Source organism: Micromesistius poutassou (assembly GCF_964030765.1).
Source record: "Micromesistius poutassou genome assembly, contig: SCAFFOLD_3353, whole genome shotgun sequence".
Taxonomy (NCBI): Eukaryota; Metazoa; Chordata; class Actinopteri; order Gadiformes; family Gadidae; genus Micromesistius; species Micromesistius poutassou.
This window is the reverse complement of record NW_028176973.1, coordinates 12,777-35,930: the sequence shown is the minus strand read 5'-3', so window position 1 is coordinate 35,930 and position 23,154 is coordinate 12,777. Positions and strand designations below refer to the sequence as shown.

Below are 23,154 nucleotides of genomic sequence, written 5' to 3'. Positions count from 1 at the left end.
GGGGGGGGAGGAGCGAGCAGAGAGGAGAGAGATAACGTATTAGGATTCAGCCGCATGACACCTTGCAAAAGCCACAGCGGAACTATCGAGGAGGCACTTTCCCAGGAGGGGGGTAGGCTGGGAGCAGAGGGAATGGTGGAGAATAGCGAGGAGGTGAGGTGGAAGTCACTGGTCCGGGGGTGTGGACGCGCCTTACCTTCAGCATGGGCAGGGTCTCCGTGAGCAACTTGGTGGAGTTAACGAGGAGGTCGGAGGATTCGATCCAGTCCGCCGAGTACTGCTTCAGGTTCCCAAACTCACGCAGCGTGTCGTTGGACTAAGAGAGAGCGGGGGAATTAAAAAGACGAATTGTGTGGTTAAAAATACAATGTGCATAAATATAGCCGCGAGTCACGATTACGGGTTGCCAAGCATCCAAGCCAGATGTGCACACAAACAAACAAAGTGGAGCCTGCTGATCCACGCCACTGGGGACCATTAGGAAACGTGAAAGCATCTCGAAGAAAAATAAACTGAAAGGCTTCCTTTCGTTGTACTGTGCAGAGGGATTTGAACTCACAGCCACTGGGCTCCAGCACCAGTGTGTCGGGATAATCTAATATCCGTATGATTAAGAATCATTATCAAGCTACAGGAGTTATTGACTAAAGCAGAAAAAATCTTTATCATTTACTATCCTCTTTTGATCACGGAGGGTTATGGGCACAGAGCTTTTGGAACAAGGGCCTTGCAGTGGTCAGTGCATTATTCACCTGTTGTTGGGGAGTCTATATTTCAAACAACTTAACCCGAACCCTCAAAGTGAGTGTGTGTGTGTGTGTTTGTTTGTTTGTGTTTGTGTGTGCGTGTGTCTGCGTGCGTGCGTGCGTGCGAGTGTGTGTGTGTGTGTGTGCGTGCGTGCACCTTCTCCATGATGGCCCTGGTGGTGGGGGTGTCGGGGGTGAACAGGACCTGGCCCATCAGCATGGGCTTGAGGAAGGCCCAGGCAATGGCCCCTCCCGTAGTGTTCACCATGTCCAGGTATAGGTTCATGCAGAACGGAGCTGCAGGAGGGGGGGTTAGACTTTTAGATTTTCTGCTAGGAGCATCTCTCTCTCTCTCTCTCTCTCCCCCTCTCTCTCTCTCCCGCTCTCTCTCTCTCTCAGCAGACGTGGGAGTGGCTGAGCATGAGAGAGAGATAGTTTGCTGCCTCTACAGAGAGTGGTTTTCCAACTTTTCTTTTTATTCTGGGTCAGTATTAGCTTTGTGTTATCAACGTTTTTTTGTAGTATTTTTTTTTTTGGGGGGGGGGGGGGGGGGGTTTAAGGGGTCTTGTTTTGCAGTCTGCAAACTCTGGAAGTCCTCAGTATTAAATCCACTGATGGGTTCAACAGCACTGTGTCGATCCTTGTTAATAGTGTTGAAAAAGTGAATAAAGTGGTCGAGACCGGTTTAGTTCTCGACCACGTTATATACGTGTTTGCACATTGGTATCCATGTTTCCTCTCACTACACCTGCTTAACGAGTCACTGTCTCCAATATTTTGCTGTTTATTGGTGATAATGTGTTGTTGCCGTGAACTCCAGGCCCCGAGAAGATAATTTCCCCGGTTAGGAAAATGCAGTCTGGCTGTAAATCTCCGCTGCTGAAACACATTGTTTCACAGATGGCAGGTTCTCATGGTGCTCAATAAAAAAAGATAAGGAACTTAATCTGGTGTTTAAGGTGAAAGTTGATGATTTGGGTCATGTTGTGCTTGTGAACTCTGGGACTTTGAAGTGTTTTCTTAGAGGGAGCAGGTGAGAGAATAGACACATAGACAGACTGATATTGATGGGGAGGGGGCAAAAGAGAGACAGCAGACTAAATGAGAGGGTGAGGAGGGGGCAAAAGAGAGACAGCAGGCTAGATAAGATAGCAGGTGGGGGGATAGAGACACAGCAGTGTCAGAAAGACAATGGCACTGTAAAACAGGGAGTGCAGCAGCTGAAGAAGAAACGTAGCCACAGAGGGAAAGGATCAGGAGAGGAGAGCGGACTGTGTTAAGCAGTCCAGACAGAGCAGCAGAAGAATCAGGGAGAAATAGGGATGAAGTCCTGATGGTGGAGGAGAACGTTTTTACTGTTCTCAAAAGAAAACAAGGAAACAACAGCAGTGGCTCTCGGACAAAGAAAGGAGCAGCAAGCGCTCCTAGTGGGAGGCCGCAGGAGGAGCTGTCTGAGCCTGAGTCTAGTATTGGAGGAGGAGGAGGAGGAGGAGCACTGTGCTGAAGACAGCCAGCCTCACACTGATACACAACTGTCTGCCGATTCACAGAAGGGGAAAAAGTATGGACAAAAAGTACAAAAGGTTCAAAGGTTTCTGCAAAAAACAAAGAATATGAAAAAAGGCAAAGACAAAGTTGGTTTGAAAGGGAGGTCGACTGATAAGGAAGTCTACAGACTGAAGAAAGAAGTCCAGAGACTCAAACAGGAAGTATATAATGAAGAGGAAACAGTATAAGACTTCTCACATCAGGGATCATGGGTGATTTTAGGAAGTGTTTTTTTTTATCATTTGTGTGACTTTAATAAGGGACTATTTAGAGCAAGGTGACATTGTCCTAATTTCACAGCTTAAACAAAAAAATAAAGGTGTTTTAAAAGTCTCTCTCTCTCTCTCTCTCTCTCTCTCTCTCTCTCTCTCTCTCTCTCTCTCTCTCTCTCTCTCTCTCTCTCTCTCTCTCTCTCTCTCTCTCTCTCTCTCTCTCTCTCTCTCTCTCTCTCTCTCACATACAAGCATCGCGTGGTATCTTGAACTTGGTGATCATCTCTTCTCTCTCCTCAGTTTTGGGTAAGGAGGGGTCTGTGTCGGACATGCTGGTCAGCTGGGAGATGCCGAAGAGGGCCATCATGCCATTGTTGCACAGGGCTCGGGACATGGTGGTGAGCATGGACTTGCTACTTATATCCCTTCTGATTCCTTTCACCATCTAATGAGTAAAACAGGTAGACATTTCAAGACTGTACTTACATGTACCCAAAAGGCATATTTTTTATTCTGGAATAGGTATAATTACTTTCTGATAGCATGCCCTCATAGTTTATGTAATATGACGAATTTGAAGAATGCACAGATCTCTTTAAAATGCACAGATCTTAGAATGTGACTATAATATTACTTTTTATAACATGGAATTTTGCATACATTGTATACATTCATTTTACTCTATATCTAAATGTTGTCCTATGTTTTCAAAACGTTGCGATTTGGACCAGGATCTTTCCAAAAGGTAAACCTCTACGCATCATTTTGTTCCCTAAACTAAATGTCACGTTTGAGTGTTAAACTGAAAATACAAAAAAAGGTTAATCATGTATGAATATAAAGTGTGAGGGTGCGTGCGTGTGAAGGTGTGAGTGTGCGCGTGAATGCGCGAGTGTGCACGTGAACGCGTGAAGCCTGTGGCCGAGTGGACTCACGGAGCGGAAGGTGGGGTCGGCTACCAGGTTGAGGTCGTTGACGGAGGTCAGGAAGCCCTGCAGCTGTTCGACGACGGGGCCCAGCCGGCCTATCATGTCCGTCAGGAAGGAGGTCATCTGGAGCATGAAGCCCACGATGCTCTGCAGCTCCTCAGACATCACCAGCTGGAGAGAATCCCCCGCCCCAAGGAGAAGGGTTTATAGACACCTGTTCACGCTTTTGTTGTTTATGAATGATCCGTTCTATCGCTTGCAGTTGCAGGTCTTTTGCTTTTGTGTGGTTGTGACCTTTGTTAGGCGTGGGCTGTTGTGTTTGGATGGGATTTATTTTCAATGAAGGCTTGTAGGTCACTCAAACAATTTGGGTATTGTTTTCCGAACATGATACCCAAAGAAGCTTATGTCAGAAAATAATAAAGCAATTCTGACCTCAGCTTCTAAAATATGGCCAGATAGGCCATATATTATTTTATCTCTAATTGCTATAAACAGAATTCCTAGCCATGTAAACACAGAAGCCTTCCCAGAATCTTAATAAACTTTGTAGTCAACCTTTAGTTTCAATACATTTTTGTATCAGTGAATCACCTTTAAACCTTTTTATTTCTTTAGGGGGCGGGGGGGGTCACAATGTGGGCGGGTCTTACCCTGTAGATGAGCTTCTCATTGTTGACATGGCGGGCCACCAGCAGCGAGAAGGTGTACCACTGCTGGGCTGACATGGAGCAGAAGGCCCTGTAGATGATGGCGTCTGGCTCCTCTGACTGGCCATACGATGAGTCTCTGCAGTGGCGCAGGCTGACCAACCAGGAGAGGGTCTGCAGAATGTTGAATAACAGTTGAAGGTTGAATTGTTTACTTACAATCTCACACACCCTAGTACGATTGCATGGTGACACTTTGCATGACAGTGTTATTATACTGACACAACCTGTATCAGCGAGGACTTAAAATAACATAATTAGGGGGTAACCTCAGGGTGGGAAAGGGTAGGTAACCCTACGCTTAACCCCTTAACCCTCACCACACTGCGTAGCTACACGCTGTTCATAACAAACATTGTGTTGTTGTGTTATTATGCATAACAGGACACAGTGACCTAAAGAGTAGCCCATTATGCATATGGAGCTCATACGAAAATGATACTGAAACAAGAGAGAAGACACAACATTGCGTCTTGCTCTGGTCTACAAACACGGTCGGGTGAGTGAGTGCACCGCCTGCAGGCAGACCCTTACGGCTAGGTTGTTCGGCAGGGTGGTGTTCAGCAGGAGGTGGAGGGCGCGCTGGTCGAAGGCCATGTACTGCTGAATGTCCATCACAAAGGCAGCCTCATCCCTGAACATTTCTCCGACCGCCACCGGTTCTGAGGGGGAAACACATCCACGTTTTAACCTGATCTGCTGATATCTTACGCTTCCCAACCATAAAGGTACCATATGCATGCATTCTTTCTTTTTACAACAATTTCAGCAGGAAAAATGGGCTAGTGATACAATTTTTGCAATACGATTAAGCAATTATTCTCTTGAAGTTTAACAGTATTGAACAATGCATGCTATAAATGAAAATGTGACACAGGAATGCAACTTTACCTGGTTGGGTTATGTTTACTTTGAAAGCCTTGATGCTGCTTATGTTCAACCCAAAATTTTCAGTTAATGCAGTGGTCCTGTAACACACACACACACACACACACACACACACACACACACACACACACACACACACACACACACACACACACACACACACACACACACACACACACACACACACACACACACACACACAGATGAGCGTGGACACAGTTCTTACTACATCCTCCTCCTCTTCCTTCTCATCATCATAATAGTGCAAACTAACCCACCAGCCTCGGTCAATATTGTATGTGATCGGCTCTCCAACGAAGGTGATGAAGAGGACATCGGGCAGGTTGGAATAGTTTGCCGGCAGGTTCTGCATTAGCAAGTTCACTGTTGGCGTCAGAACAGCACACAGTTGCCCCGGCTCCACGTGCAGGGCGCTCAAGAGGGTCCACACGGCCTCCATGTTCTCCAGCCCACACACCTTACGGACGCCATGCGGGGACAAAGATAAGTAGGGTAAGCTCGAGCATGAAGGAAGATCACTGAGGCGGAACCTATGAGTTTATGTTTGGCGGGCGGCAAGGGAGATAATTACTGTGTAATTGTTGTGAGTTCGACCTTGTGAAAATGGTCTCGTATGTTACAGTTAATGTATCCGAGAATCCCTTCCTGTCAATAATGAGCCTGTTTCTCCGTTGCGGTATCAGTTATTTACTGGCATTTGGGAATTATCTTATCCGCAGTAATCTGGATAAGACATCTTAGTAACAGTTAGCTAACGAACCCTATAGAGGTATTGGTTGTCCATTTTTCATAGAGATAGCTATAATAGTTCTTTACAGAATTTGACCTGGGTCCTGTGCATACGCATGTGTGTGTGTGTGTGTGTGTGTGTGTGTGTGTGTGTGTGTGTGTGTGTGTGTGTGTGTGTGTGTGTGTGTGTGTGTGTGTACACACACACACACACACACACACACACAAACACAATCCCTTCCAGTCAATAATGAGACTGTTTTTCTGTAGCAGTATCAGTCATTTACTGCCATTCGGGATTTTTTTATGCGTCAGAACTAATCTTAGCCGCAGTAATCTGGATAAGATGAGACGTCTTAGTTACAGTTACTGGTGAGATAGAGGTATAAGTTTTTTCACAGCGATAGCGATGATGAAATGGGATCGTTTTTTACTGAATTTGACTTGCTGTGTCCTGTGTGTGTGTGTGTGTGTGTGTGTGTGTGTGTGTGTGTGTGTGTGTGTGTGTGTGTGTGTGTGTGTGTGTGTGTGTGTGTGTGTGTGTGTGTGTGTGTGTGTGTGTGTGTGTGTGTGTGTGTGTGTGCGCGTGGTGTGTCTTAAAAGGTGTGCCAAAGTAAAGGCCTCTATGAACACAGCGCTTGGGCTAGTGTTAATCTGTTGTATTCATAATAATAGGTGGTTGTGAAAGTGTTTAAAGGGCACTTGCAGTACATTGACAATCACAGACCCTTGTTGTCCTTTGGCACACAAGAAAGTAGTTGGTACTTTTGTAACTTGAAAAAAGAGTACATCAATGAGCAATGTGCATTCTGTATAACATACGCACACCTGTACCTGTACGCACACATTTATTGGTACATAGTGTTAGAAATGGCAGAAAGGCCCAGAAATGGTTCAAACCTGGGAGGAGAAGTGTTGGAGAATGTTTGGGTAGTGTTCATCCATCGTGCTGGTGTTGAGAAGTTCAGCCACTGTATGAAACGTCTCCTGGAACAGGCTCAGGTTCTCTGTGGACCACGAGAGAGAGAGAGAGAGAGAGAGAGCATGTGTGGTAATGGAGATCAGGATATTCATTGATTAAAAGCACCAATACTTCAATAGCCGAAGAATTATCTTGCAACAGAGAAAGTCAAGCAGACTTCTGAAAGCGTGAACAAAAAGTGTAGCTTTCTGTGTTTACCATTTTTCAGTCCCTGTATGTTTACAGTGTTTACAAAACTTTTCATATTTTGGATTCGGACCCAATGCACCCACTCTCGTGTTCCACTCATAAACAGCAGCTGGTACTGCCTGTATTGATTCACAATTCAGATGCTCCCCATGTGTGGTGTATTCATGGAGGACCGCTTCCTAGCTCCATGTGGTCCACTGAGTCATTCGTTGTTCTAGTTTTACTCTTCTTGCGAAGTTTGGGAAGCACTGACATCACGAGAACTGTGGTTATCCTGAAATGGTACCTGGATGGTATTTCTTAGGAGACTTCCATGAACTCACATTAGAAGTTGTTCCTCTCACATGTGTCAAGGATTGTCCCGAGCTACTCACTAGCAGGAAAGTCACTTTGGATCAACGCAAACGGACTGAACAATGACACAATGTCATTAAGAGGATGACAATGAATAGATTGTACAGTTGTGATTGTTAAAGGAAGGTAATTGAATCCAAGTGTTACATTATTTAAAGAAATGATTGGTGTTTGAAACACTTTGCTGCCAGGGGTTTGAGTGTTGTGCATGGAGTGTGAATGCTTTGGACATCGTTTGCCATGCTACATAAAAGCACTTCTGAGTCCTTCAAGTTGTCAAGAAAGGCAGCACCTCAGGAGGCTGTACAGTGATGACAGAATATTAAATTAGACCAACACTAGACAACAGTGATGTTGAATCTTGAAAGAGCTCCACTGCTAGAGGGCATTCTAATTACAAACGGGCCCTGCTGTAAGTATTTCACTTGGTGCATGGATGATTTTGTGCATCGGCGCACACGTGCCTGTGTGGGTGTGGGTGTGTGTGTGTGTTTGTGTGTGGGCACGTACGTGCGTGTGTGGCGGCCCAGCACCCAATTAAAGCACACAGTCACAGCCATCCAAGTGAAGTACGGGGGTGGGAGGGGGGCGGGGGGGTTGATGAGAGACGTTGCGGCGGAGTACGTGATCGAATTCCACTTTGTTAATTAGGTTAAATACAGACCAGAGTGGCCGTGCTGTTGGAGGAACGGGGCCAGGGCCGTCGAGGGCCCTTTCAGCATTCCAGCTAACAAGATACAAAGCCCACATCAGCTCTATCACCAAACTGAATCACAAACTAAATAGTCATGTGAACACTTGGTGGCTTGTTGCCATGGTTTGCCACCCTGAGGTCTGGGGAAAAGAGTTCTGAAACAAGGATATGTCACTGAACCCTTGTGCAAGAAAGCGCTGCCAACAAAAGGTACGGTTTTTGGGTCACATATTGTTATTGGGATATTTACATAATTTATAAATGGGCCGTCTGTACAATTTTCGTCAACCACAAGAGTGTTGTTTGTCGGCGCGCATTGATGAATAATTCAACTAATAAACAGCCCAAATGCAATCTCTCTGTTTATCCTAACCTTTGGAGAAAGTATAAGTGGCGATGTTGGTTAACCAACTGTAAATATTTTTGGACTCAAGGGTACGGCTGCTACGCTTGCATAGAAGGCAAATCTAACGACTGCAATAACTTGTAGTCAGCTTGTAAACTGCTAGAGGCATGGCACGATAGGATCACACAGAGTGCACCTTTAAAAATTTGCATTAAAAAATATTGTATTCTGCATGACCTTAAACAGAAGTGTCCCTGAAATTAAGGTAAAATCATAATAACCTTAATTACGAAAGTCGGGACAAGACATTTTTCTCTGTTTATTCCAACATGTTGCTAATACAACAGGTGGCAAGCCAGAGGTTAAGTTAACTAGCAAAAGGGTAGATTAACAAAGGATGGATACAGCCCGAGGGGACTTGCAACTCTTAGACAGTGTTCCCTTTAAACATTTAAATGCTCAATTACACAGAATAAATCAAATATATGGAGTTCTGGTACCACAAGTGTTGAATATTTTCTGTATGTATGCGACATGTTGTATGGATCTCCACATGGGTAGCGAACCCAAGAATCTCCTTGAGGGATGCAACCAAATAAGAGAGGTAAAAACACACACGCCTTCATTTAACATTCATTTTACTCATGTCTGGGCGATGGGGCTTTCTCCCTAGCCAGACGAGTGAGTCAGAAGTAGAGGTGTAAAAGGAGTTGTACAATGAGGTGAAGTGGGGTACCTGGTGTTTCCCTGGCCAGGCTCCTGGTGATGTTCTTTATGAGCCAGGAGTAGGGGAGCTCCTCTGGGAGCATGAAAGCCACGTCGCTCAGCAGCTCCATCGATCCAGCGGTCCACGGCCTGGTGGAGATTAAACATGAGGCTTCATTTGTTTTGTCAGGGTATGCGTCACATGTTTCCCAGGAGAGAGAGTTTTATATCATGCTGGAGTTATTGCTACTCTGTATCTACTTTTAGATACTGGAATTATCTACAGATATACCTCTGCATACCTACAGTTCAATAAGGCTCATTATATTTACTGGATCACAGAGAATGTTAATGTATTAATTTATTTATAACAACTCTAAAAACGCCCCACCCTCTCAACTCCCTCCCTACGTTTCTCTGCTATTGAGAAGTGTTGCAATCACGCACCATGATTGACAGGTAAAGGTATTACCAAAACCAATCAGGGAAGATTAGTCAGAAATTAGCCTAAAATCAAAATAGTCTCAGACAGATGCAGGCGCAGTCAACCAAAATAGACACACTCACACAGCATTTCACTCACGAATAGTTGACGGATGGTTATGGTATTTCAAACAAATTACACTCAAATGACATCTCTTAAATCATGCCTACAGCACATTTCAAGGGATTGCACACATAAAGATTGAGGCTCCTGTTGGGGTTTCAGAGTTGTTGAATAGTATAGTAGTATTTAGTAGTATTTTGACTTCTTCCTGTTTTTTAAATGCAGAAGACAAACACCACACAAGTCTAGACACCGTCGCGCCGTGTCAGTATTTCCCACCACCCCAACGGGAGCCTCAATATGTTCAATCCACGACTGCCACTTTAAGCACTCATTTCCCGAGTCCCTTTCACAGGGCCTGATGACTGACTCACGATGTATAGACCTCCGGGTTGGTGAGGTAGGCGAGCGCAGCCAGCACGACATCAATGGACACCTCCGTGTCTGAGGTTTCTTCTTCCCCCAAAAAGTCCTGGACTGTACCCTTCATCACCACGTTCAGGTCTGGATTGGCAAAGAACATGCGCGCCGTCTCCAGGACCTCCGTGCGGCTGGGTGCGATGGAGACGGCCTGGAACAGGGCCGGGTAATCGACGGAGAACAGATCGATGAAGTTCACCATGGGCTCCCTGATCGGCCCCCCCGGGAGCTCGCGACGGCGCCTGGCTTTAGCTACGCCGCTTCGTTCCAACCCCATGGTGCCGTTGTCCGGATTACCCCACGGGACCGACGCCCATTGGGTCCCGCTGTAGTCGTCTTCCGGGGGGGTCATGGCCGGCACCGCCTGGAAGAGGACCCCCACCAAGTCTCCAAAGAAGCCGGTGTCCTGCGGGAGCTCGGCTTCCAGCTGGTCGTGGACCGCTCTGAAGAGCGCTTGCATCAGGGAGACGAGCCGGGGCAGCACATCCATCCCGGGACCCGGCGGGCTCTCGGAGGCCCACGCCAACAGCGCCGCCAACTCTTCCGCCACCAGGCGCGTGGCGTTGGCGGCCACAAAGCGCTCCATGCATCGGTAAAGGTCGGGCATGTCGCCGAACACCTCTGTCCGCACGATCACGCTCACCACTTCCTTCATGAGGTTGTAGACGGAGGGCCCGTCGAGTGTCGTGGCGTTCCCCCAGACCATGGGTAACAGGGGGTCGGTGAGGTTCAGGGAATCCAGGAAAGTGTACGCCGTTTCCTCGAAAATGTCCGGAGAGATGTTGTCGTATTGCGTTGGCTGCATGTTGCTCAGCAGGTGTTGTGCGGCTCTCTCCGCGGCCTCCAGGTACGTCTTGAGGAAGGGGGCCACGGTCAATAGCTCATCTGTGAGCAATTCGAGGGAGTCCAAGCTGAAAGAAAGCCGTTGAACATCGGGTTAATGTGACTTCACGTAAGGACTACAGGGAAGTATAGCAAGGTGAAATAGCAACGTTTCAAACCAACATGCCAGTCCAAAGGCTGTTCCCTGTCGGAGGCTGCTTTCACTTCACAATAACAGCCGTTCTGATTGATTTGCACTTTTCCCCGAATGCAATATGTCCTTAATGTGATCGCTTCTCAGTTCAAGCAAGAAGTCATAATCATTTATCATCACCGTCCTTCGAAAGCATTCACACAGCCTTCTCATTTCGGCCTAGATAATAGACTCCGGAGCCACTCTGCCGCTGTGATCAATGATCTATAACTCATGCAGTCAGACTTGATTGATTCCCCGATATATGCAGAATGTGATCCTTATCACTATGCCCGGTTCATTGTTACAGCGGGAGCATAAGGGGAAATCAATTTTAAGAGGGGCCTAAATTAATCATGGTTAAGCCGCTATATGTGTGGATTTGGCTGTTCCGCAGGCAAGGAGTCAAAATGAATGAATCAAGCAACGAATGTGCAAATGTGACCACATCAATCATTACATGTCAATTCATAAGACTCAAATTGGCTCATTGCTAACGCATGTGGATATCATAGGAACTATGTAAATGAGCTGTCCAATTTGTGTCTATGTAGGAGTGCGTACCTCTGTGCGTGTGTGTGTCTTTGCTTATATGTGCGTGCGTGCTTGCCTGCGTGTGTGTGCAGGCCTGCTTGTGTGCATGTGTGCCTGTGTGTGCCTGTGTGTGTGTGTGTGTGTGGGGGCATGCCTGCATTTGTGCCTATGCATGCACCCATGTGTGCAGGCAAGACAACACTGTTACACTGAATGCGCACTCCATCTCTTTGGCTTGTGAAAGGTGCTGGCGGCTTCTGCTGCTCAATAACTATGGAATAGTCACCTCTCTTGCAGCTGCATTTCCTGGAGGTATTGGTACCACTGAGCCTGCGCTTCGGAGCTCAGGGGCTGCAGATCGGACAGTTCTATGGATAAAGCGATGATGAGCTGCTCCGACACAAGGCTGCTGTTGATGAAGGCGTGGTACAAAGAACGCAGGGACATGGCTATCCCCGCAGCCGTCACACTGGCGGCCCCTGGTGTGAGGTTCTGTTCAGAAGGGCGCATTGTTAGAAGTAGAATCTGGCAAGACAAGGCTTGTTTGACGATGCAACATTGCCACCCAGTGGTCAGCATGTGAAAGTACAAAGGTGGCTTGTTCTGCGCATGTGCGTATACAGATGCTGGACTTATCTGGTCTTACCAGCCCTCTTAATGGCCTGAAGCAGCAGATAGGCTTATCTATCCATCATACATCTAGGTGGACACTCCCACTTGTGAGGTCACTAATTCAGAGGGCAGGGCGGATTTAGAAATGGCTTGTGATGGCTAATGACACTTACACCTGGTGGTAGAATATGGGCCCTTTAAAAACACTAGGCCTACTATACAGTTTAAAACAATCTGTTCTCTATTTGCCTCAGCAGGGAGCAGCACAGCACTTACGCTGATGTTGAGGTTGGCGTAGTGGGTCTGAGCTGCAGCATAGCTCTGGATCACTGGCTGCAGGCTTACGTGACACCACGCCCGCAGGGTGCCCGTGTCCATATCCAGCCCGGCCGCGGCCCTCACAGGCTCCCAAAGCATGAGAACCTGGAGGCATTCCAAGGTCCCATTGGTCTACACAGGGAGTGGGTGAGAGGGCAAGGTTTGCAGACAGACAACAATATCCCTCTCTTTGTTCGTAAAAGAGCTTTGTTGTTGAAAAGAAAAAGCTAAACCTGTTCTGCAGGGCCGACATACAATGGAGATAGAGGGGATGACGCAGACAAAGCAGGATGTTTTTGAGTGAAGTGAGAGGGAGACGTGAAGGGCAGTGGTCCTGCATCGGTGGATCAACTGTCCTTCAAACCATCTCCCACCAAATGGTCACAGGACGCAGGTCGAAGATCACACTCTAACCTGCTTCATGTGTAATGTCTCTGATATTTTACACTCTGGGCTTGTATGTATTTCTAAATACCTGACACACCCATGTCACCGCATTTCGAAAATGTTCCAGTATGACCTTGACAGGTTTCAAAAAACAGGTTTGAACTAGGGATGTCACGAGAACCGATACTTCGGTACCAAGTCGATACCAAAATTCAAAAAACGTGACGGTACTCGTTTTTCTTAGTACCGTAGGTACCGAGGATGCAATTCCGCTGTACGTCACGTGGGCAGCATATACACCTACACGGGAACATGGAAGACGGCAGCTGCAGCGAGTGCGACGGCTCCGCCTCGACTCGTCGATAAAAAGAATAACAAGAGTCTCGTCTGGAAGTACTTTGCGTTTGGAACGCTGCGCCGCGCGACTGTTTCAGACGGGACCCGTTTCAATGTTGCGCTTCTAAACACGCATGGTACGACTGCGTTCGGCATCACTTACTTGATGTTTTGATTGAAGATCGGCAGGTTGTAGTAGGTGCGGCGGTGAATGTGTGCGTGCGTGTGCGCGTGTGCGTGTGTGTTGCGAGCGTATGCAATTTCAAAGTAAACAAACCAACTCAAAGCCGATGCATGCATCCAAAATTATTCGTTCAAAACCAAATAAACAAATCAAAAACAGCGTTGCTTATTCGCTTCAAATACTTTTTCTTTTCAAAACTTGGTTAATTAATACGGCGCGGTACCGAGCAGTTGAAAACAATGTTGGCGTCTCCTGTGGCTGCCTTGCGCAGCTGCGTTATATTACTTAATATTAGGTTGGAAGTTATGTTTTAAACCCCGCCATGCACGCAAGTGTAAACGCCAGCCGCATAGCTGCATGAGCCTGCTTTCAGCGCGTATTATTTTTTAAAAATTATTATTACTTGAACGCTACATGCCACTGTTCTTTTTTTGTAATGTTAATAGTGGTTTATTTTTATTCATTACTTGAAGGCTACATGCCAGTGCCACTGTTTTTTGGAATGTTTAAATGTTTTTAATAAATAAAGTACATGGGATTTATTGTTTTGTTTTTGACCGTGGTATCGAATTGGGTATCGAGAATCGTGGAATTTCACTGGTATTGGTATCGACTACTAAATTTCTGGTATCGTGACATCCCTAGTTTGAACCAGTTCACTTTAAACACTAAACAAAGTTTGAGTGGGTGAATACACAGTGAGTCCCCTGATCTGTATTCATTAGCTGCTTTCACATATGACCTCCGTCTTTTCTCCGCATGTGTAGAGCAGGAGGTTCCACCGTAAGGGTCATTCACACTTATTCACACTTGATGCCCGATATGCGGAGATCGGTGTCGCTCAGTCATCAGTAGAATCTCCGGCTGCTTAAGGGGGGCGGGCTTGCAAGGGGCGGGATATGACGTAGGGTCGAGGTTCGCAAGAGGCGGGATCGGGTTTGTTTTGGTTTGACCGCAGACAGCGCACAGGCAGAATGGGCAGAACTCGCAATCATCTTAAATGTTGCTGCAGCGATGCATATATTCCGTTGCATCCACAACATCCATATCGATCGATGAAAGATTGGAGCATGAGTTAAAGACAAATAGAAGAAACGACAAACAAGAAAGGCGTCGCGAACGACTGCGTTACCAGAGGAAGAGAGCGTCTTTTTTGTCTTCATTTCACATCAAACAAACACTGGGACAAATGTAGTTGATTTTTGTGTTTAACTGAGAAAACGGAGTGGAAGGACGGGACCCTATAATGTTCAGCTAACTGTTGTCAATAATAAGTGTTAATGAGAGTTAGCGCATGTGTGTGCACCAGAATGGCAGTGTGTGCGCGAGAATGGCTGTGTGTGTGTGCGAGAATGGCTGTGTGTGTGTGTGAGTGGACGAGCGAGGAGAGCGAGCGGTAGCGTGTGTCAGTTTAGTGAATTAATGAACGAGTCCGCTTTATTCCGACCATATTCAAACCTATAAGCAGATCCACTGCTGTTACCCACGAGAGAATGTTCCTCCTGTGCTCCTTGACTACGGTTTGGGAGCCGACAGCAGGAAAGGTGTAAGGTGTTCTATATACGCGTACAGCTGTGAACTCATGTATTGTAATTTATTGTATGACGCGTACTTTGAGGGTTACGATAAGACCTATCATTTAGCGTTCACCACGAATGACTGAAAAGCAGTGCCACATTAAAATATTTTTTAAACCATTCAGCGAACAAAGGGCAATAAGCTGATTATCGATTAGGGTGCGGGTGCCACTTAATGACATACAAACGTAGACCAAAGCGTCATCAACACGCCCACTCAACCGGTGTGAACTGCCGACATCCTACTGCTCATTCACATATAAGGTAATTAGCATTTCCTCCGGAGAACATACTACCTCGGGGGTAGTATTTTTTCAGGAGGTCCAATGTCAGGATATGTCATTCACATATACGGCACCTCCGTAGAATAGACGGAGAATAGACGGATGCATGTCCATATGTGAAAGCAGCTATTGTGTCACCACCATAGCAGGCTATTGATCTAAAGCTGATGAAAGCTACAACATACTGTATGCTACAGCTATAAAATACATTTGTAGAGTATCCTCATTACAACATACTGTATGCTACAGTATAAAATACATTTGGAGAGTATCCTCATTACAACATACTGTATGCTACAGTATGTTGTAATGAGGATTGCAGCCGTCAATGGTTGTAATGGACACAGATGTCTGTATTTTTGGGAAGTCCATACATCAAATATCAAACTAATGCTTTGGACATATTTTGTGTCTTTTAACACCTGGTTAAATCTCAGAGTATTTTTATCATATGTGTTATGAAAGTTTCATTTTCAGATATTAACCAATGTTTTTCTAGTTAATATCTAAATGTAGCTGATTACGCTATTTGTTATCAAACATTTAAGTTCTGGTACAAAGATATAAACAATTACATATCTCAGAAATATAATGTTCAAGAGCCAATATTTAACCTAGCGTTGATCATTTTAAGGTCATTAGGTCATTTTAATTTAGGTTAAATTAACCTAACCCAACTTTTCTAATATGAAGAATGACTTTTTATTGCGTGACATTTAAAAAACAACATGTACCCATACATGTACATATATGGGAACAGACTGTACAGGCGATGCCAAAGGAACAGCCACAAAATATTTCCTGTCACCAAGATTAGAAACCACATCACGCAACAAGATTAGGTATCCAGAAGATACCATGCATTCCTTTGCATGCCATTTGACAACCTGATATCTTTACGTCATGCAAAATTGTTAAACTCAATCTCTTTTACAAATCAGTGCATAAGTCAGAGAGGAAAATGACAGCAGTCTAACCTGTCCGGCAGCCATCACCGTGCGCACAATAGCGACCTGGAGTTGATCCTGGATGACAGACCAGTTGAGATGGCTGCTATTTATGGACTGGGTGAGTTCTGCTGTCAGTGTGACGAGTGGTCCGTGAAGGCTCTGTATCAATGCTACATGGGATGGTTAAGAAAACCATACAAAAAAATAATGAGTGATTACTGAAGTGATGTAATGTTCATGGTAAAAAATTTTTTTTAAATACGCTTAAAAACAGCTAACATCATGGTACACGACTGAATTTATATAATGAATTGATAGTCTGTGTTATTTTTGGTTAAGCAAAGTCAGTACGTTTACATACAGATATACTACTATACTGTATATCAGTATATAATAGTTGCACTATGGAGAAGTATCAAGGGAAGCCTAGTAGGCTCTCTGCTGTTTAGGAAACTCACCATTCTGAGCTTGCATGGTCTGAACCTGTGTCTGTAAAATGGTCTCAATGATCAAGACGACAGACACGTCGTCCTCCCACAGGGACGTCTCTTGGAGCATCGACAGCAGCGTGTTCAGCATCATCTCCAGCCTGTGACAAAACGCAGCGACGTTGGCTTCCAGGGAAAACTGAACAAGCCCTGCATTTAATACCCGACGACTTAGTCCAAAGCGCCCCACCATCAGTATCCCACGCTGCTATTCAAAGAGAGATACAGATGATGTTATGGTGAATCGCAAGCCGTTTTAGCTTTTAATGGACCTAGTGTCATTCGACAGAAATATATCCTTATGGGTGAGAATTAAATTATTGCGAATAAGAGCTTGATTGGTACTCGTAAGAATTCACTTGAGAGCTGCTTGCTGTAATGGTGCAGACGTGTCCCGCCAGCATTTCAAACATCGTTTGACACTGTGTCACGTTCATAATCACATTTTTGGATTGTGTAGTTGCCAGTGAATATTATACTATTTTATCAAATAAAATATGACCAGATGACCTTGATCAAAATATGGCGTGATTTTTACTTTCACAATATTTCCCACCTCTGTCAGGGCAATCAAGCTTACTTGTACCAGGTCCCTGGGTTTGCAGTACCAGTCACGATTTGTTCCAGAACATGTGCCAGGTCAACAAAGCTCATGATGGGTGGAACCCTGCTGGGAAACCCTAGGTATTCCGTGAATGCGGGCCACACTTTGTTTAGGAGCATTTGAATCTGGGGAGAAATACTATTTTAGTTTGATGAAAAGCAAGAGGATTGCGATGTCGCCCTAGAAGTACAATTTGACAGTCTAGAAGTCGCCCTAGAAGTACAATTTGACAGTCTATGTTGTCATCTTATTGTAGTACTATTTACAATTATTTTGTATTATTATAACTATTATAACTAATTATGACTAGTTATTGACAATGAATTCAAAACTTAACAGAAGTAGTTGTAGTAATTGTATCAGATAGTAACCTACACAGCATTTTGTTCTTAGATAATGAAAGTGGAATATTCCAACTTGTAACAGGTCTTTGTAGGACTTTTACCTGACTGATAACTATGGTCAATTCTCCCATTGATGATGAGTTCCCAAAACTGGCCCAGAGAGTCATGTTTTCTGAAAACATAGCATAAATCAAATGTTATTTCAAGAACAAACCTTTGCAATTGTTAACATGGCAGTTGGACTTTCAATTTCATGCATTGGGATTTATGTGCATACTATCTACACAAAAGAACAGTGACAAGGCACACTTGCCTTTACCGTTTGCCATTAATGAGTAAGTGATGTCAATGATAGTGGTTAGGTAGGCTTCAGCTGTGCTGTTTTCGGGGAGGAATCCTTGGATGGTCTCCAACTCGTTCAAAATGCTTGAGAAAAACACATGGACGTGCATCATGAACATGTTTTAACCTTGCCTGCTTTGAGCTCAAAATCATTCATTTTCTCAAATCAACATTTTCTATAACTTTTACTAGTGCAAGAGACAAATCCAAATAATCAATTCCATTACTTTTATTTTCACCCATACCACGTGGCAATCCCAAAGATTGCCACTTCATTATCTTTGGGGACACCTTGTGCGTTAAGTGGTCATTTTTCCCACAGATACAAACAGTGTAGCCACTTCGTAACATTCATAATACTGCAAATGCAAGGGCCTTCATCAGGGAGCCATAGGCTCAATCCCCAATGTGTTGACGTACACGGCAATAGATGAATTCTAGGTGAATTTACAGACACTTATTTACATGAGAATCTTTAAGATTACCCCTTTAACAAAAGTGAAAAAAATGCAACTTACATCTGATTCCACTTGTCTTGTCCATCAATCATAGAGATGGTCTTAAAGTAGGTGGCGATGATCTGGATTCCAGGGATCACATAATCAGCAACCTCATCGGGCAGGATTTGCTCGACGAGCATCTCTGCCCTTCTCAGGATTTGCAAGGAGATGTTGCGTCCCGTGGCGAAGCTCATGTCAGGGTTGACGATAAGTTGGAGGGATTCTGCTGTGATGGCCAAGACGTTTTGCTGCAGGGGACCTGGGGCCTCAGGGTCCAGGATTTGCATCACCTGTCCGACCGCTTCCACAATGGCTTCTGAGAACCCGTCGCTCTGGAGACCGCCCGGTTGCTCCGCCGCAGACAGAGCCTTGTGAATGACCTGGGTGCCGTTGCTGATGACTGAGAAGTAGGCCAGCTGCTCTTCGTTGAGGTAATATGCGACGGACTGCAGCAGTTGGTGGATGTCGTTCCCTGGGGTGGATAGGTTCAGGCTAGAGTTTTCCCAGTTTAAGATGCTGTTGAAGACTGTGGTGACGTTAGGGTTTCTCATCCAGTTGCCTATGAGATCCAGATACAGCCCAGTTTGATATGATAAGGCATTCAGGGTGTTGGCGTTTAACATAGGTTGATATCCAAGACTCTGCTCTAAGTCATTTTGAAGCTGTAAATTATTCAAGATGGTTTTTATCTGCTCCCTTACCAGCTTAATGATTACCAGCCCGATTCTGGTCACCCCTGACCCATCTATAGGGTATTCAAGGTTGACAACCAGATTTGTCACCTCATTACTGACAAACTGAGAGAAGTTAGTTGACGCCAGTTGAATAGCAACCGATAGTTCCACCGTGCGGTATATAGGATAGAGAAGGCTTGCCACTTCACTGCTGCTGGTGATATTCTCCAGCTTTCTAATGTACCACTGGATGATCTCCAGTTGGGCCTGATACTGGGCATCAATCATGGTGTTGTTGGAGAAGGGAGGCATGCTGTAGGGATATATGGAGGCAAGTTCCAACAGGTTGTGTAGAACTCTGAACTCTTGCATGAGCTCAGGCGAGCTGAGATTCAGCTGATGCAGGCCCACCATGACATTGGCCAGGGTGTCGTTCAGAATCAGTACGGTCGACACATGTGGATTGTTGTAGTAGATTGCACCTTCGGCATTGGCAATGGACTTGTTGAGGAGTTCCGGAATGAGGGCAAAAATCAGGGACTCGTTGCGGAGCACGGGAATATTTGCGAGAAAGCTAGTGACTCTGTTGATCAAGCCTGTGGCACAGTGGATGCTCGGGCCCAGCAGTGGTGTGAAACACTGCTGGACATCAATGAGGCCCACGATGTTTACCAGCAGGCTGTTGGTGTCGGCAGCTCCCAACAGAGCAGCAAACTCTTCCAGCTCTGCCAGAGTGAGGTGGGACACTCTTAGGGCGTCCTGGGCCTGGGCTACAGTAGGCTGTGGTGTGTCCATGAGCAATGTGATGAAATGGAGAGTCTGGTTGATCAATCGAAAGTGCCGCACATCTTTATGAGGCAGGAGAAGTGAAAAGACAGCGGTGGTCATGTGCAGAGACGACGGAGTTTGCAGGAAAGGATTGGTCGGCGCTATCTGGATGGTGACGTTCCCTTCGGTCGCTTGCAACATCGTCGCGACTTGCTGCAAGAACTTGATGATTTCAGAAAGGCTGGCAACACAGTCCTGTCCTGTTGATGTACAGAATGACAACTGACCATTCAGCAGCTGGACCTCCTGGACAAGGTCAGTGGCAAGGAGCTGGACCTTGACTGGGAGGAACGCAAGAAGTTTCTGCATGATGAGCTGCTGGGTGGCGTTGGGTCCGGCCTGGGCGAGACTTTGGAGGCCCTCTGGGGACAGCAGTTTGAGGAGGTCAACTGTGACCAGGTGGAGGTTGGTGACTTGACCTGGACTAAGTTGCCCACTTGATAGCCAGACTTGATCGATTCGACGCAGTCTGAGTGCCGAAATCAAGAACCGCTGGAGCTGTTGAACATAGGCCACGATGATGTTTGTAGGGTCGCCACCAGGGGCATTCGTCAGCGTATTCAGTACCTCCATGGCAGAGAGCACAGTCTCTGTGAAGCCCGCTGAGGTCTGGTTGGTGTAAGGTTGAATGGCCAGCTGGAGGCCGGCCAGGTCCTCTGGGCGCAGGTACCCGGAATATGTGAGCAGCGTGTGTCCCATGCTGAGAGACAGTGGAAGGGTGAGATTTCCCTCCATGGACAGCAAGTTTATGATCAACTGCTCCAGATCTGGCAGCGTGGGGTCGCTTTCATTGAAGGTGAAGAGGTGTTGGTTTTGCCTTCCCAGCTTCAGGGCAACTTCCAGAACAGTGGAGGCGTTAATGGATGCACTGCTCCCAAACAGGGGCATCAGTGGCGTCAGACCAGTGGATTGGAGAAGATTATAGATGTTGGGGAGCATCTGATCAGAGTTGGAAATGTCACTGTCCTTGAGGTTGGCTAGATTTAGTGCAAAGCCACGCAGCTGTTCTATCAGGTTGATCATGTAGTGAGACAGTGCATCACCCCCAGGTATTTGTTGTGGGAGGTGTAATGCGATCAAGCCTCTCGAGATGTTGCCGTAGATGTGTTCCAGTAGACTCACTGTTCCCTTGAGGTGGCTACAGAGTGCATGGATAGGAAACGTGGCAATTAGAAAAAAAGCAGGGGTCAATAAAAAGAAAATTGCAGCATGGTATATATTATTTTACAATATTATAAACAAGTTAATTGTATACACACAATTACTGTTTATATAATATGAATCAGCATTAAGTGCAACATCTATTTGAGTGTAACCAAATTCATCCAATGACATTGGATGATTATTTTAAGCGGGTATATAGGTTTTAAAGACAGACAGACAGCCAGCCCAGCCCATAACATAACCAGGGATCCAACAGTTCTACTATGCTACAGAACTTCTGTGGTGATGTGAGATAATCTACCAAAGAAAATGCATTCCAGTGAGTGAATGAGTTTTCAGAAGGGGATTTGAGTGTCTGTTAGTGTGTTACAATAGTCCACACGGTGTTGATTTGAAACCTTTACCGACACATTTCTACAGTTGACTAATGCTAGCTGAGTTTATGTTCCCAAATGACACCCTTACAGATCCCCACTTCCAGGCAATTGAGTGGTCAAAACAAATGCAAAAGAATGTGAAACCCAGATTTGATCAGATCATATTTAGATTTTCATCGACAGTCTGATATGCAAGACTACCCATACCTCTGAAAAATGTTACCTGATCAAAATCTCTGGCTGTGTTGGAAGGGCCATCAAAGTCTGTGCTGCTACTTGAACAAACCGTGGCCAGTCCACATTAGCATTGCAGTACACATCCATGGTTGGCAAATCAAAGGCACCTTCAGTTGGGGGACAGAGAAGTAATACTTAAACATATGAACAACACAGAGTAAGTCAAGCCAACAGTCACATAAGATCTGGGGTCCTTTCTTTAAAACATTAAAGCATAATTTGTGTATATCAGTGTGGGGAGAGGGCTCTGACCCCTTGTCTTTTTTTAATCTGTGATATGGTACTATATATTTGCATGTGACATTGTCTGGCATTGTTCTATGTGTGTCATGTATACATAGATACATAGTATATTTGTTTTGGTTAATGTGTTTCAGAGAGAATGGTTGGGGGGTTGATTTTTTTTCTTTTTCTTTTGTCCTCAGTATGTAAATGTGTGCATCTTGTTCAATAAAACAGCAAAGCACAAACAAAACTCAATTACACATAAACCATCATCACACGTTCACATGTTGCTCATTCAATACATGGGTTTGAGCAGACCCAAAGAGAAGGGAGAAACTAACAAAAGTGCACAGGGGATGGAGGACTCACAGTCTGCCGGCTCTGTGGTGTTGCCAGGCTTGTAGTTCAGGACCCACGAGGTCATGTGCACATAGGGGCCCAGCTGGGGCCACAGCGGGCTCCTCTCGATGCCTTCGCCCAAACTTGCCACGGCCGACATGACACTGAGGAACCCAAGGGGAACAACATTGCAGAGTGGATGCATGGAAACAGGTACACTGCAATACGAGCTGGCTGCTGTCCAGCTGTGCTATATGTTATACATATTTGATTATTGTGTGATTAACGTATTACAAATGAGCAGTGTTAAAGCTTTGATTTGCTTTAAGTAGAAAGTTATTTTTTGACTGACATGCATTTAAACAACATGCAACTGTAATGTTGTTGAATGGATTTTCATGAGACCTTTGAAGGAGAGTTTCTGTCATATCGTCACCGTTGTTCTCCGACATCCAGGAGTCAGAGAGGTAGTTCCAAAACATTGTGTCTATGAACATTGGAAAGTTCATTGTGTTGTTATACAGCTTGTGCCACTCAGAGAGGATCATGGGAAGGGTGACGTTGTTGCCTTGGTGACTAAAGATGTTCATGTAGCCTTCTTCTACCTGGGGACAACAGAAAGCACACACACACATGTGATATGTCTCACTAATGAAATGTCCTACAAATGGTAAATCAGCACAAAGTAACATTAAAACCTAGTTGCACAAAATTGCAGACCAATACGAATGACATAAGCCAATATGTTTTGTATCACAATAAGTATCGATCATAACTTGGAATTGATACACACACGGTAATGAAAAAAAAATGGT

General features: G+C 45.3%; 1 protein-coding gene across 1 annotated transcript; it reads right to left on the bottom strand.

Annotated features, from left to right (window-relative positions):
- Positions 1-196: 196 nt before the first annotated feature.
- On the bottom strand, positions 197-22,836 carry LOC311377429 (uncharacterized protein; the record flags this gene model as incomplete). Its single annotated transcript, XM_084491322.1, is given in 22 exon segments — positions 197-316; positions 904-1,043; positions 2,756-2,951; positions 3,442-3,606; positions 4,089-4,259; positions 4,680-4,807; positions 5,037-5,113; positions 5,312-5,511; positions 6,684-6,790; positions 9,085-9,203; positions 9,975-10,931; positions 11,856-12,061; positions 12,458-12,631; positions 16,245-16,387; positions 16,676-16,806; positions 17,286-17,434; positions 17,755-17,823; positions 17,962-18,079; positions 18,514-21,135; positions 21,762-21,882; positions 22,370-22,503; positions 22,745-22,836. Coding segments are annotated over 22 exon segments (6,339 nt in total), but the record flags the coding sequence as incomplete, so codon positions are not given.
- Positions 22,837-23,154: the final 318 nt, after the last annotated feature.